This window comes from Pseudophryne corroboree, chromosome 4 (genome assembly GCF_028390025.1).
Source record: "Pseudophryne corroboree isolate aPseCor3 chromosome 4, aPseCor3.hap2, whole genome shotgun sequence".
Taxonomy (NCBI): domain Eukaryota; kingdom Metazoa; phylum Chordata; class Amphibia; order Anura; family Myobatrachidae; genus Pseudophryne; species Pseudophryne corroboree.
In genome coordinates, this window is record NC_086447.1 from 225,279,144 (window position 1) to 225,295,494 (window position 16,351).

General features: G+C 43.6%; 1 protein-coding gene across 2 annotated transcripts in view; it reads right to left on the reverse strand.

The window, feature by feature from the left end:
* LOC134909250 (transmembrane 4 L6 family member 4-like) overlaps nt 1-16,015 on the reverse strand; it is a 30,534-nt gene extending 14,519 nt beyond the window's left edge. The window contains exons 1-3 of one of the 2 annotated variants that reach the window (XM_063915943.1): nt 15,577-16,011; nt 9,027-9,116; nt 6,107-6,243 (exon numbers count right to left, since the gene is read on the reverse strand). In XM_063915943.1, coding sequence (XP_063772013.1) covers nt 6,107-6,243; nt 9,027-9,116; nt 15,577-15,750 — 401 coding nt within the window. In that variant the 5' untranslated portion in view covers nt 15,751-16,011. Of the gene's footprint in view, nt 1-6,106; nt 6,244-9,026; nt 9,117-15,576 lie in introns of both variants that reach the window. The other variant, XM_063915944.1, reaches the window with a different exon arrangement.
* Between the last annotated feature and the right edge of the window lie 336 nt (nt 16,016-16,351).

The window sequence follows — 16,351 nt, forward strand, 5'->3', positions numbered from 1 at the left end:
TGAGGGACATTTTCCGATTTTGAAGGGAAGTAAGCATGATGTGTCTTTCATCTGATGCACTAAATTTCCTTAATCGATCACTACATCTATGGTTCTCAACATCGCTCTTTCTTTGTGCTTTGATGCTGAGACATAGGCAGGTACTTATCCATCATGCAGTACCATCAAGGAGGCATCTGATTGGCTCCAAATTTATTTTGCAGCAGGACAATGACCTCAAGCATACAGCCAATGTCATTAACTATCTTCAGCCTATAGAAGAACAAGCGGTCCTGGAAATGACGATATGGCCCCCACAGAGTCCTGATCTCAACATCATTGAGTCTGTCTAGGATTACATGAAGAGCCAGAAAGATTTAAGCAAGCCTAGATCCACAGAAGATCTGTGGTTAGTTCTCCAAATTGTTTGGAACAACCTCTCTGCATAGTTCCTTCAAAAACTGTGCAAGTGTACCTAGAAGAATTGAAGGCAAAGGGTAGTCACACCAAATATTGATTTAATTTAGATTTCTCTTCTGTACATTCACTTTGCATTATGCTAATTGATTAAAATAAACCATTAACACCTCTATTTTTGAAAGCACTTACTTTGTAGCATTTTTCCACACCCGCTTAGAACGTTTGCACAGTAATATATATATATATATATATATATATATGTATATATACACACACACACACATACAGGTTGAGTATCCCATATCCAAATATTCCGAAATACGGAATATTCCGAAATACAGAATTTTTTGAGTGAGACTGAGATAGTGAAACCTTTGTTTTCTGATGGCTCAATGTACTCAAACCTTGTTTAATACACGAAATAATTAAAAATATTGTATTAAATGACCTTCAGGCTGTGTGTATAAGGTGTATATGAAACATAAATGAATTGTGTGAATGTACACACACTTTGTTTAATGCACAAAGTTGTTAAAAATATTGGCTAAAATGACCTTCAGGCTGTGTGTATAAGGTGTATATGAACCATAAATGCATTCTGTGCTTAGACTTGGGTCCCATCACCATGATATCCCATTATGGTATGCAATTATTCCAAAATACGGAATAATTCGATATCCAAAATACCTCTGGTCCCAAGCATTTTGGATAAGGGATACTCAACCTGTATATATATATATATATATATATATATAAAACATAATCCATTTTTTTACCATCTAATAACATGCTAATATAGAATAATGGGTTAATGATATTGGGCAGGGATATGGGCATGCTGTATTGATGGGAAAGGTGTTTTTAAGCTTACAGGTGGGGTCGACACCAGAGTGGGGTATTAACCGACAGTGTCAACTCCTTTACATAAAAGGCTAGATGACGTACAGCAGTGGGACAGCCGGCTTCTCAGCTCGTGCCTGCCCAGGCGTCTCAAAAGCCATCAGGGGCTCAAAAACGCCCGCTACCTCAGATGGCAGACACAGATGTCGACACGGAGTCTGACTCCAGTGTAGACGACGATGAGACAAATGTAAAATCCACAAGGGCCATCCGTTGTATGATTACGGCAATGAAAAATGTGTTGCACATTTCTGACATTAACCCAGTTACCACAAAAAAAGGGTATTATAGTTGGGGAGAAAAAGCATCCAGTGGTTCTTCCCCCATCAGATGAATTGAATAAAGTGTGTGAAGTGGGGTTCCCCCGATAAGAAAATAGTAATTTCTAAAACGTTACTGATGGCGTACCCTGTCCCGCCAAGGGACAGGTTACGTTGGGAGACGTCCCCTAGGGTGGAGAAGGCGCTCACACGCTTGGCAAAAAAGGTGGCACTGGCGTCTCAGGATACGGCCGCCTTAAAGGAGCCTGCTGATAAAAAGCAGGAAGCTATCCTGAAGTCTGTATATACACACTCAGGTATTATACTGAGACCTGCAATTGCTTCAGTGTGTAGTGCTGCAGCAGCTTGGTCCGATACCCTGTCAGATAATATGGATACTAGACAGGGATACTATTTTGCTAACCATAGAGCATTTTAAAGACGTGGTCTTATATATGAGAGATGCACAGAGGGATATTTGCTGGCTGGCATCTAAAATTAATGCAATGTCCATTTCTGCCAGAAGAGTATTATGGACTCGGCAGTGGACAGGTGTTGCTGATTCTAAAAGGCACATGGAGGTTTTGCCTTATAAGAGTGAGGAATTGTTTGGGGAGGGTCTCTCGGACCTAGTATCCACAGCAACAGCTGGGAAGTCGACATTTTTACCTCAGGTTTCCTCACAGCCTAAGAAAGCACCGTATTATCAGGTACAGTCCTTTCGGCCACAAAAAGGCAAGCGGGTCAGAGGCGCTTCCTTTCGGCCCAGAGGCAGGGGAAGAGGGAAAAAGCTGCACCAGACAGCCAGTTCCCTGGAACCAAAATCCTCCCCCGCTTCCTCTAAAGTCCACCGCATGACGCTGGGGCTCCACAGGCGGAGCCAGGTGCGGTGGGAGCGCGTCTCCGGAACTTCAGCGACCAGTGGGTTCGCTCACAGGTAGATCTCTGGGTTCTACAAGGGTATCTCAGGGATACAAGCTGGAGTTAGAGGCCACTCCCCCTCGCCGTTACCTCAAATCTGCCTTGCCGGCTGCTCCCAAAGAAAGGGAGGTAGTACTGGACGCTATTCACAAGCTGTACTTCCAGCAGGTGATAATCAAGGTACACCCCCCCCTTCAACAGGGGCGGGGTTACTATTCCATAATGTTGTGGTACCGAAACCAGATGGTTCGGTGAGACCCATCCTAAATTTAAAATTCTTGAACACTTATATAAGGAAGTTCAAGTTCAAGATGGAATCGCTCAGGGCGATTATACAAGCCTGGAAGAGGGTGTCCCCATGTACCCACCTCACCAGGAGTACCTCAGGTTTGTGGTACAGGACTGTCATTACCAATGCCAGACGTTGCCGTTTGGTCTGTCCACGGCACCGAGGGTATTTACCAAGGTAATGGCCAAAATGATGATACTACTTAGAAAGAAGGGAGTTATAATTATCCCATACTTGGACGATCTCCTGAAAAGGCGAGGTCCAAGGAGCAGTTGCTAGTCAGCGTAGCACTATCTCAGGAAGTGCTGCATCAGCACGGCTGGATCCTGAATATCCCAAAGTCGCAGCTGATTCCCGCGACGCGTCTGCTGTTCCTGGGTATGATTCTGGACACAGAACAGAAGAAGGTTTTTCTCCCGGAGGAGAAGGCCCAGGAATTATCATCTCTGGTCAGGGACCTCCTGCAACCAAAACAGGTGTCGGTGCATCACTGCACGTGAATCCTGGGAAAGATGGTAGCTCTTACGAAGCGTTTCCCTTTGGCAGGTTCCATGCGAGGATCTTCCAGTGGGATCTCTTGGACAAGTGGTCCGAATCGCATCTTCAGATGCATCGGTGGATCACCCTGTCACCAAGGGCCAGGGTGTCTCTGCTGTGGTGGCTGCAGAGTGCTCATCTTTGTGAAGGCCGCAGATTCGGCATACAGGACTGGGTCCTGGTGACCTCGAATGCAAGCCTCCGAGGGTGGGGGGCAGTCACTCAGGGAAGAAAACGTCCAAGGACAAAAACTTCCTTGCATATAAATATTCTGGAACTACGGGTCATTTACAATGCCCTGAGTAAAACAGAATCCCTGCTTCAAAAACAACCGGTGCTGATTCAGTCAGACAACATCATGGCTGTCGCCCATGTAAATCGACAGGGCGGCACAAGATGCAGGATAGCAATGGCAGAAGCCACAAGGATTCTTGGATGGGCGGAGAATCACGTGATAGCACTGTCAGCAGTGTTCATTCCGAGAGTGGAAAACTGGGAAGCAGACTTCCTCAGCAGACACAACCTCCACCCGGGAGAGTGGGGACTTCATCCAGAAGTCTTCAAGCTGATTGTACACCGGTGGGAACGACCACAGGTGGACATGATGGCATCCCGCCTTCATAAAAAGCTAAAAAGATATTGCGCCAGGTCAAGGGACCCTCAGGCGATAGCTGTGGATGCTCTAGTGACACCGTGGGTGTACCAGTCGGTTTATGTGTTCCCTCCTCTTCCTCTCATACCCAAGGTACTGAGGAGAATAAAAAAGAGAGGAGTAAGAACTATACTCATCGTTCCGGATTGGCCAAGAAGAACTTGGTACCCAGAACTTTAAGAAATTATCTCAGAGGACCCATGGCCTCTGCCGCTCAGACAGGACCTGCTGCAGCAGGGGCCCTGACTGTTCCAAGACTTACCGCGGCTGCGTTTGACGGCATGGCGGTTGAACACCGGATCCTAAAAGAAAAGGGCATTCCGGAGGAAGTCATTCCTACGCTGATTAAAGCTAGGAAAGATGTGACCGTAAGACATTATCACCGCATATGGCGAAAATATGTTGCTTGATGTCAGGCCAGAAAGGCCCCAACGGAGGAATTTCAACTCGGTCGATTTCTGCACTTCCTACAGTCAGGAGTGACTATGGGCCTAAAATTGGGTTCCATTAAGGTCCAGATCTCGGCTCTGTCGATTTTCTTCCAAAAAGAACTGGCTTCACTGCCTGAAGTTCAGACTTTTGTTAAAGGAGTGCTGCATATTCAGCCCCTTTTGTGCCTCCAGTGGCACCGTGGGATCTCAACGTGGTGTTGGATTTCCTAAAGTCACATTGGTTTGAGCCACTTAAAACCGTGGAGCTAAAATACCTCACCTGGAAAGTGGTCATGCTGTTGGCTTTGGTGTCGGCCAGACGTGTATCAGAATTGGCGGCTTTGTCTTGTAAAAGCCCTTATCTGATTTTTCATATGGATAGGGCGGAATTGAGGACTCGTTCCCAATTCCTTCCTAAGGTGGTTTCAGCTTTTCATGTGAACCAACCTATTGTGGAGCCTGCGGCTACTCGGGACTTGGAGGATTCCAAGTTACTGGACGTAGTCAGGGCCCTGAAAATATATGTTTCCAGGACGGCTGGAGTCAGGAAAACTGACTCGCTATTTATCCTGTATGCACCCAACAAGCTGGGTGCTCCTGCTTCTAAGCAGACTATTGCTCGCTGGATCTGTAGCACGATTCAACTTGCACGTTCTGCGGCTGGACTGCCGCATCCTAAATCTATAAAAGCCCATTCCACGAGGAAAGTGGGCTCTTCTTGGGCGGCTGCCCAAGGGGTCTCGGCTTTACAACTTTGCCGAGCTGCTACTTGGTCGGGTTCAAACACATTTACAAAATTCTACAAGTTTGATACCCTGGCTGAGGAGGACCTTGAGTTTGCTCATTCGGTGCTGCAGAGTCATCCGCACTCTCCCGCCCGTTTGGGAGCTTTGGTATAATCCCCATGGTCCTTACGGAGTTCTCAGCATCCACTAGGACGTCAGAGAAAATAAGAATTTACTCACCGGTAATTCTATTTCTCGTAGTCCGTAGTGGATGCTGGGCGCCCATCCCAAGTGCGGATTGTCTGCAATACCTGTATATAGTTATTGCTTAACTAAAGGGTTATTGTTTGGAGCCATCGGTTGAGAGGCTCAGTTGTTATTCATACTGTTAACTGGGTATAGTATCACGAGTTGTACGGTGTGATTGGTGTGGCTGGTATGAGTCTTACCCGGGATTCCAAATCCTTTCCTTATTGTGTCAGCTCTTCCGGGCACAGTTTCCTAACTGAGGTCTGGAGGAGGGGCATAGAGGGAGGAGCCAGTGCACACCAGGTAGTCCTAATTCTTTCTTAGATGTGCCCAGTCTCCTTCGGAGCCCGCTATTCCCCATGGTCCTTACGGAGTTCCCAGCATCCACTACGGACTACGAGAAATAGAATTACCGGTGAGTAAATTCTTATTATAACACAGGCTAAAACTTCTGCTAATTCCAAATTGCTTGTGTGTTATACAAACGTTCATGTTTGTTGTTATACACAATTCTATTTAAACAGACATGTAAATGTATACGTGACAAGTGCTGTGCATGTATAGAGATGCACCTGCTCATTTGGAAACAAAAATGATACATATAGTACAGTATGTGTCCAATTTAGATATATGGAACCTGCTGTCACAATAGTCCGCAATCAGCAGTGTGCCACGTATGAGTTATCCCTGTGGAAATGTTCATCTTTCTCTATAACAAATCACATTATTTTGTATGTACTTACTCCCCATCAAAAGCATATGTCCAGTTTCCATTGCCGATGTCACATTTTGGGCCTTTTTGTATTCCAACTATAGAGATGATGAAGCTGTAGCCAGCCCCAACAAACCCAATGGCAGCAAACAGCATAGAAGAAAACATCTGTAACAACAAGAAGAGACAGAAAGAAAAGTTATAGTGAATAACCCATATTACACTGCTTACTGTACATAACATACAGTACTCTCTGCAGCAGAATACATTGTCATCTTCAGCTACATTTTAATAGCAGATAGAATAAACCAAAAAAACAGGTAATACACAAAATATTTAATTGTGTCTTTATGGAAGACTGCCTGGAGGCCCACCTCCGACTCTAGGGATCAGGTTCCAGACTGTGCTGTTACTACTCTAGTACATTATCTTGCATGCACTACAGTATTTACTGTATATATTTATCTAGAGGACCAACACTTGCAAAATGGTTAGGCAAACCAATGTGGTGGCTGGGCACACCCACTCTAGAGACTGGCCACACCCCCAAACATGGGCCCCTACCACTGCATTCCCCCGGTGGGCCCTACATGCCCCAGTCCAACATTGGGTATATCTACTAAAGTGTGGGTTTACAGAAATGGAGATGTTGCCCATAGCAACCAATCAGATTCTATCCATTATCTTCTAGAAGGTGCTAGATGAACAATAAGTAGAATCTGATTGGTTGCTATCGGCAACAGCTCCACTTCTGAAAACCCCCTCTTTAGTAAATATACCCCTGAGACTGGCATCTCTCCCCTCCCTATACAGGCTTTAGCCCTGCGCTGGCCTGGCTGTTCCTGTATGACAGCCAGCATGTATAACCTATTTAAGTTTCCACTGTAGCATGAAATCTCATGCTCATCAGTGTCTATATTTTAATGGAAACCATCCACATTATACTGAGCACTGGGTTTGGTTAGGGAGCTATTTATCATCCATACTGTATATGACGATTTCCAATACATGTCCTATACATTTTAATTGCACATTAATTTCATCTGGGTTTTGTATGTAGCACGCATTCTAAAAATCCCACTGAAATGAGTTGGCAAATCTGCTGATCTGTAAAATGCCAGTGGTGAAATCCTTTTGTATAAGTCAATCAAAATCACAACAATTTGCATGATTTAGGATTTTTTTTAGTTATTACACTAGCAAATGTGGTCAGCATACAGTATGTTCACAATCATGAATGCAAAATGGTGTTGTTGTTTTTTTGCAAGTTGAATTACTGAACAAAATTGATCATTACTAGGTAAATGCCTCACTGTGTTGTTTTTTCTAAATAAGCATGTAACCTTTTGATATAGGACCTTGTGCCATTTCCAAAATTGTCTAATTAATTACACTAAAGAAAATAATATTACAAGCATCTCCGAAATGCAAAGAGAAGACACGGCAAGTAAGAGTATTTAAACTGTTTAAAAAAAATGTAAAATTAAAAATGGATTTTTATCATTCATGAATAACTTTTATTTGGCCATAGACATAGTGGGGATTCAATTGTCCGTGAAAAGTTTTTATATGATAGCCCTGTTAACGGCTGTTAAATGAGCATGTTAATGGGCTGCAGCACGGGTTAATGGGTGTTAACACACAGAATCTGTGAAAAGTTAATGGATTCATGTGTCAACAGGGTCACATTACCTGTACCCGCAACCCAATTATCCCCATTTGGGGCTAATTGGATAGCCCCAGGGGATCAATCACCCCATGGTAATTTACCGTGGCTAGTTGAATTTACCCCATAGGTAGTTTCATGATGAGAGGATAGCCTCTGTGAATCAAGTCTACTCATATACATTTTTTTATAAGGACTAAAGGTGCAAACACACAGTGAGATATTGACTATCTCCGATGTTGACTATGCGATTTCCCTTGAACTCCCCTAGAGCCCAGAAACACCGATTTTGACTATCTGTTCTTTCGATTTTGACTATGTGCGGTTTTAACTAAGTGCCAATTTTGACTATACTTTGTACTCGATTGTACACAATATAGTCAGGATTGACTTGCCTGCACAGTCTTTCCTTGCGATACCTACTCGCGTGAGTGTGCATCGATATCGCAGCTAGCTAAACACAGTGCGATTTGCACTAACTTTCCTTGCGATTTTGACTATATAGTTAAATACGAAAGGATAAATCTGACCGTATGTACACAGCTTAAGTAAGGCATTAAGACTTTGACGACACCTCAAATCACTATTTAAAAAACAACTTTTTTTTATAACACTAGATTTTTAGCCTTGTTTAGTTGGTCATTCTAAAATGTCTCTTTTCTACTTGACATGTTCTGTTACCATTAGGGTTTTGTACACACAAGTAATAAAATCACTAATTAAAGGCGTGGACAAAACCTTGTACTTTGTCCTTCCTCTTTACAGACTGTGACATAGTGTATTATGTACTTAATGAGTGTTCCCATTAAACTCCATTGTGTTTTAAATAGCATCAATCAATGCTTCTTAACTGCAGGCTACGTCGAAATTGATGGTAGTGAGTCAGAGTCATACAGCGGGTGCGGACAACCCCGTCTTCTTAAGTTATTGTTTGTACTGTTAGCATCACCACAATATAAATAGGATTATGTGCCAGAATACAGTATGTGTTAGAATGTGCTAGGATAGAGGCGTACAATGTTCATATAAACATGTCATTAGGGCAATTTGTGGAAGGGTAAATGTAGGTGTGCTATGCATTATGCACAATCTGACTATTCACAGACGTGGATGCACACTCACATTCCAGTTCTGGAAACTCACCCCATAAAGTCGCGGTGTTCTAACATTTTTGAGTTTGTGCCGGGGAGAGGAGACTCATTTTTGGTGTAAATTAACAGTGATCAGCCATCTAGGCTGCCTTTCTTACATGTATTCTAGCAAACATTTTTCTTTTTTAACTTACAGCAAATCTCTGCCCACATTTTTCATTCCCGCAACATCCACAGCAGTCATTGTTCTTCAGCCCAAGAAACACCAGTGCTGGGAAGACCATCTACCAAAGAAACAAATGCTATAAATGAGTTACACACGTAGGCGCACACTCTAAATATGTATACAGGGCCGCCGAGAGCTGAGTGGGGCCGGGGTATTGGTAGAGGGAGTGTGGTAGGGCGCTGGCATGGCCAAATTTTAGAAGCATGGCCACGCCCCCTCTCCAGAAAAAAATATATTTGCCCCCATCAGTAGCACTGCAAAGGGGGACATGTATCCCCCTCAGCAGCTGACCTGGTCCCGCCAACAAGCCCAGGCCCAGATTATCAGTACCTGCTCCCCCCCCCCCCCCACTGTATGTATATTCTGTGCATACATGAAATAAATGTGTATATTATGTACATAGGCGATCACTCTAAATAAATGTCTATATTATGTACATAGGCGATCACTCTAAATAAATGTGTATATTATGTACATAGGCGCTAACTCTAAATAAATGTCTATATTATGTACATAGGCGAACAGAGGAACATGCTAAATAATAATAAATATATTATGCTACATAATTGTTAAATATAATTGTTAAATGTGTTGTTTACATTTATACAAAATGTCATATAGGATATCAGTTCAGTACATAAGTAGTTATAGTTGTATATAAACATTACTACCTTCTAATGAGAGCGTTCATAAAATTACATGATACATAGCTTACAGTAAGTGCAGTGTCGGGGTGGGGCATGAAGGGCCCACCGGGAGAATGCAGTGGTAGATTATTAGACTATTAGAGAGTGCATGGTCTGGGCCTCTTGATAAATACAGTAACATATATATATATATATATATATGTATTACTATATACAGCAATTTGCATTCGGCACTCATGTCCATAATAATCAGCTTGCCCGGTGCCCTCTAAAACAACTGGCAGGTTGTAGATATATCCACAGATAAGCGGCACTCACGGGTTTTGTATAACTAAACGGGTCCAACAGCCCCTAATTTGCTACGTTTTGGTTTTTATTCCAAACCTTCATCAGGCATATATGCCTGACGAAGGATTGGAATAAAAACCGAAACGTAGCAAAGTAGGGGATGTTGGACCCGTTTATTTATACTAGACCTGTGAGTGCCGCTTATCTGTGGATATAAATGTCTATATATATATATACATATATAGTATACATTATACTGCTGGTCCATGTATGATGATATAGTGATGTATCAGATTGATAACAGCAATGCGCTATAGAAAATACACTATAGTCCTGTTCAGTATAGTGTAACATATGTATAATGTATAATTCAAGAGCAGTCTTGAACCTGAGGAGGAGTAGGCCTTTGGGCAGTGGGGCCCACCGGGGGATTCCCCTGTGCTGCTATGGGCCAGCCAGACCCTGAGTAAATTCAATTATGTCCAAGTAATTGCTGATCAACCACAAAAAAGGGAATGGAGTGCTGCATCAGGACAGCTTGGGTAGTTGCGAGTTTATTCAGGAAAACATGATTACAAACAGAAATTGTTACACTGACATAAGAAAATGAATGGAGTGAACAAGCAATGATAACAGGTACAAGTAGGCAGAAAAAACAAACAGATATTTATTATTCTCTTACTACTCCACATGGCACCACTATACAAATCTCTATACTGACTCTCACTCCTAATAGACTTGCTCATGGAGCCTAATTCAGACCTGATCGTAGCATCAAGTTTGTTAGCAGATGGGCAAAACCATGTGCACTGCAGGGCAGGGACGTGCAGTCAGGGGAGGCAGTGCCTCCCCTGTCATTAATGACTAAAATAATATAAAGAAGATACTTATGACACATATTCTGTGTCATAAGTATCTCCTTTATATTAATGTAATCATTATCCCTGTCTAAATGGGGTTAGAGCCCATTGAAAATGCATTGGAAAGCGGCACCATTAGAGGTGCCGCTTTCATACAGGGACGTGCTTTCAACCCATGAAAGCATGCACCTGTCAGTGAGGCCACAGTGATTGGCCAGCAGATCCGTCACTGGATCCGCTGTCAATCACTGTGTGGGCGCGGCGGAGTTGCGGGCGTCGGTGGTGGCGGAGGTGCGGGCGGCGGTGGTGGCGGGATGCAGTGGAGGTGAGAGTATTAGCAGAGTTTGTCAGTGGAGCGGTACCAATTTCAAAAATGGCGCCTCAGCGTCATTTTTTAAATTCAAGATGGCCACCACGAGCCAATCACAGCTCGCTGCGTCATCGCCCCACCCCCTCCGGCTGACTTATATAAGTAAGTGTGAGGCAGCGGTGCATCAGTCCGACGGCGGAGGAGGAGCAGTGAAGAGCTCCTTAAGACAGAAGACGCCGAAAGTCCTGGATGGGCGGCGGCTATGGAAAAGAGCTTAACAGCTGCCGCCCACCAGGTGAAGATGCCGGAAGCCCTGGGGAAGGTGGCTGCCATGCAAAAGAGCTTAAAGGCCGCCTCCCAGGTGAAGACGCCGGAGGAAGACGCTGGAAGCCCTGGGGAGGCAGCAGCCATGCAAAAGAGCTTAAAGGCCGCCGCCCCCAGGTAAAGACCCTGACAAATAAACTAATTTGTTAAAGATAGTGTGGTGTTTTTATTTTAATATTTTCTTTACAGGTGGACTACAGGTGCCAGCGGGCCCATTATGTCCGGGCATGCTGGCACTTGTGGTTCTCCAATTGCCAGCATGCTGGGGCAGGCTTGCTGTGACCTGTAGGCCACCTGCAAAGAACAATATTACTATTCTTTACAGGTGGACTACTGGTGTCAGCGGGCCCATTTTGTCCGGGCATGCTGGCACTTTTGGTTCTCCAAGTGCCAGCATGCTGGGGCAGGCTTGCTGGGACCTGTAGGCCACCTGTAAAGAACAATATTAACAATGAACCCCGCACCCACCGCCACCAGGGGTGCGGGGCATAGCACTGAAGCTATCAGCCCAGTGCTGGTTATTGCTTGGGAGGGGGACCCCATTGTTTAATGTTATGGCAGGGGGACCCCATACCGAGTGTCTCCCCTGCTATGGCATTATCCCCCCTGGCTTGTTCTGCCTGGTGCTGGTTTTAGCAATGTATGGGGGACTACCCCCCCCCCCACTGTATGGGGGGGGGGGTTGGTTAGCTATTGTGTGTTTGTGACTCTGAGAAGGGGGGTCCGGGGCTGGCTCAGCTGTCATGTCATGCAATATATACAGAAAGGGATTATTCTCTGAAGAACAGTGTACGAGCCTTGTATGTTTTGCAATAATACCATATATAAATAGCTATATAAATAAAATGAAGACAATACAATTTATTTATTTTAAAATGTTGATCTGTTGTTTTATGAATGGACTGGCACCACTGGGGCCATATGTGTATCTCGCACCACTGGGAGCATTGTGTAAGGGGCACCGCTAGGGGCATATGTGTATCTGGCACCGCCAAGGGCATATGCGTATCTTGCACTACTGGGAGCATTGTGTAAGGGGCACCACTGGGGGCATATGTGTATCTGGCACCGCTGAGGGCATATGTGTATCTGGCACCACTGGGGGCATATGTGTATCTGGCACCGCCGAGGGCATATGTGTATCTGGCACCACTGGGGGCATATGTGTATCTGGCACTATAGGTGCATATGTGTATCTGGCACTATGGGGGCAGCATGTTTATTTTGATTGTATTTTTTTTTTAAGTTATGTTAACGTGTTACTTAGGTTTGATGCTTTTGGACAAAATATTAAACTAAAGGACTCTTGATCACTTTAAAATATTAGCATCCTTCCGTAAGGATCTGATACTTAATTGCCCATTTAGTTTTCATGGTTAGTGACCATGAAAATAATAAAAAAAAAGGGTTTATTTAATGAGGGTGGTTAGGTACCTGCCTAAAGAATCCACCTTGATGAGGTGGCAGGCTTGATAACTTTTGGCCAAAATATCTGCATAAAATATTTTTTTTGCAAAAGTGTGTGTGTGTGTGGGGGGGGGGGGGGGGGGTGCCTGCCTATTTTGTCAGTCCCGGGCCCCACAATTTCTTGTGGCAGCCCTGGCTATTACTGATAACTAGGTGCACCAGGGCAAATGAAAAGACATGGGGTCACAAAAAAAATTGCACTGCACCTTGCCCATTTCCAGTGACCTCCTAAGAGCTAAGGTCAACATATCTCAGCCACAAATGGAGATGCATCTGAGATGGATACATCTCCAAATCACCCATAGATGCGTACGATCATCTTTGAAGCATGCGCAATGCAAACACATGCAAGATCCCTCCGTAAAACTGACTTGCATTTAACTGGGTGTGGTATTGAAGATCCCAATGTATGTTGACCATATGGTGTCGACCTAGACACTGTCGACCTATCTATTGGAACTCCAACTGTGCATCAGCAGATTTTTGTTTTTACAGATGATGCACAGGGGAGAACGGGTTGGGTATGCGTAACAACGATTGGGAATAATCCCTGCTAGTCGACATGCCTACTGTCGGGATTCTCAGGGGGCGGGGTGTAGGGGGAAGTGTTGTGACCGGCAGGCTCCTGACCAACGGTTACATAACTACATCCCGGGAGAACCTAGGGGCTATTTACTGTTGATTCAGTTTTGTGAATTTTGTGGTTACTATTCCACCAGTTGAAAACACGTTCCGACAATAAGAACTTTGGCAAGTCTCTTTTTATAATATTCTCGCGGATGAAAACCAGGCAACAGTAGAGTGAGGCCATTCGGGTAGGGCTCCATCACTTCATGGCCATACAGTATATTGCTGAATTAGGTGGATCTTAAAGAATAAAACATTTGCCTTGTTGAATATATATATTTTTTTTAATTGGTGTTAATGGTTTTACATTGTGTCAGTAAGGGGGTTGTGTTGGGGGCAAAGCCTAATTCCCTGGAGAGCTCATCCCCACCCCTAAATCTGTCAGTTGCATCTCCTCTCCGGGCTACTCCCAGAACGGAGAAGAACAAAATCAGCAAGTACTGTCTTTAGCATTCCAGAGTCCCGCGTCGCCAGCAGCAGCAGCACTGCACAAATCACTGTAAAAATGGCACAAAGGCCATTTCGCTGGCGATTTTCTCATGCGCCGTAGACTCTAGAGCTGCACCAGAATCTATTCCCTTCACTTTGCACCGCCAGCTAGAGAGGAAGGGGCCCGGATGGAGACTGTCCCTTCTCTCTTAACACACTCCTGAAATATGTCTGATATCTGTGAATACTATAGACCTTCTTTAGACTATGCACTCAATGCACTTAGTTGTTGTACTCATGCTCCTAAATGGTATATCCTGAGTTTCATTCCTGAATCCTGACCAAGTAATATTTGTGGAGTTTGTGTGTTCTCTGCATGTTTGTGTTGGTTTTCTCTGGGTGTTGCAGGTTCCTCCTAAACTTCAAAAACATACTTGAAGGTTAATCAGTTTCTGGTAAAACTAAATAAATAAACATAGTGTGTATGTGTGTTTATGTGGTAAGGAATTGGCACAGTTGGGTAAATGTATTAAGCCTGGGATGTGATAAAGTGGAAGGTGATAATGCACCAGTCAGTCAGCTCCTGTCACGTTACAGGCTACCATTATACAGTTATAGACATGTGACATTTGCTGATGGATGCTACTTTGTTTATATTCAAGCATAGTGATTGGCCTGATTTTCCAGTTACTTTGAACCAACTTGCAGATCACCAAATCTTTACAATTTGTCCAATCTTTTGAATTCAGTCAATTTATTCTAGGGGGTTATTTACAAAGTGTCGGGTTGTAAAACCCGGTGATTCTAATTGTGTTTATGCCAGATATTTAAAAGGGCAATGCTTTTACTTGGCATGTCTTGCTACTAAAAGCATTGCTTTATTAAATAGCAGGCATAAACACGATCAGAATTGTTGGGTTGGGGCTGAAATACCAGCTGTCAGGATGCTGGCGGACAAAATACCGGCTGTGGCATTCCGATGTTTAGAATCCCGACAGGGGTCAAGTCAGTATGCTAACCCCCCAACCTCCTAACCCTCCCTTCCCGCAGCCTAAACCTAACCCTGGCAGTCTAACCCTAATCCTCCCTGGTGGTGCCTAAATCTAACCCCCTTCCCGCTGCCTAAACCTAACCTCCCCCCCCCCATCCCGGCAGCCTAAGCCTAAGCTTCGCTGCCACGTTTTTTAAAGACTTGTCCTGGAAATGACCACCAGGTTTGTTTTGCCTTTAAATTATTCCTTTTTTAAAAAAAAACATTTGGCAGACTTGCCAGGAACTCAGCGTTGCCTGTAAGTCTCAGGTTTTACATTTATCCTATAGTCTCTTCATTTTACTGAAGCCAGTCTGTAGTAAATTCACAGCATATGCAATGAAAAAATTATGACGAAAGATACATTAACACTGAAAGATAAATAAAAATGAAAACGAGAAAAGTCAAAACTATCCATTTTCAGTTGTAACATATTAAAATATTTCAAGTTTAATCTTAGAATGCAGTAAAAAGGGAAATAAAGAATGATAATTTGAAAATGTATGAAACCATTAATTACATATACTGTTACTCACCAAAACTCCGGAACCCAGTATTCCCCCAAAATACCAAACTTCATCTGAGATATGTCCATTGTTAGCAGCAACCTTTCCTCCGGGGAAAAACAGCAATATGTTAGCCAGAATGCATAGGATAGCTAGGGGAATTAGGGCAATGCCCAAGCATTTTGCGCAGCTCCCAGTACACATTATGGCAATAAATGTTTCCTGGAGTGTTTTAAAGAATAGAATCCAAAGAAAAAAGTAATCCTAGGGAGCTACAGTGTAGCTAGACGTATAATGGTCTTCTGGCTTTGATTTCACAATGACCTGCCAATTTATATGGCTACAGCCAACGGAACCCCATTAATTAGATTACGTATGTAACAACCTCAAGTTTTACCATGACAACTAATGTTATCTGTTAATATTCTACTTAAAAGGACAGGATACTTTCATTGATCTGCCTTTCCCTTTCTGAAACAAATACTGAAATGCCAGCACAAAATTTCAACATTCATAACCTTTTCCTACTGCCCATAACCTTTATAAATAATTAACTCTTGGATGGAATCTGTGAGGCACTATTCTCTTTCACTGTTCTGGCTGACTCTGAGAGTATTTTGGTAACTATTTTGTTTATGGATACTTAAGGGTATATTTACTAATGTGCGTTTTTTTTAGATGTTGGCCATAGCAATAAATCCGATTCTAGCTATTATCTTCTGCTATAGAATAGAAGGTGCTATATAAATGATAAGTAGACTCTGGTTGGTTGCTAGGGCCAACATCTTCACTTCCAAAAACCCGT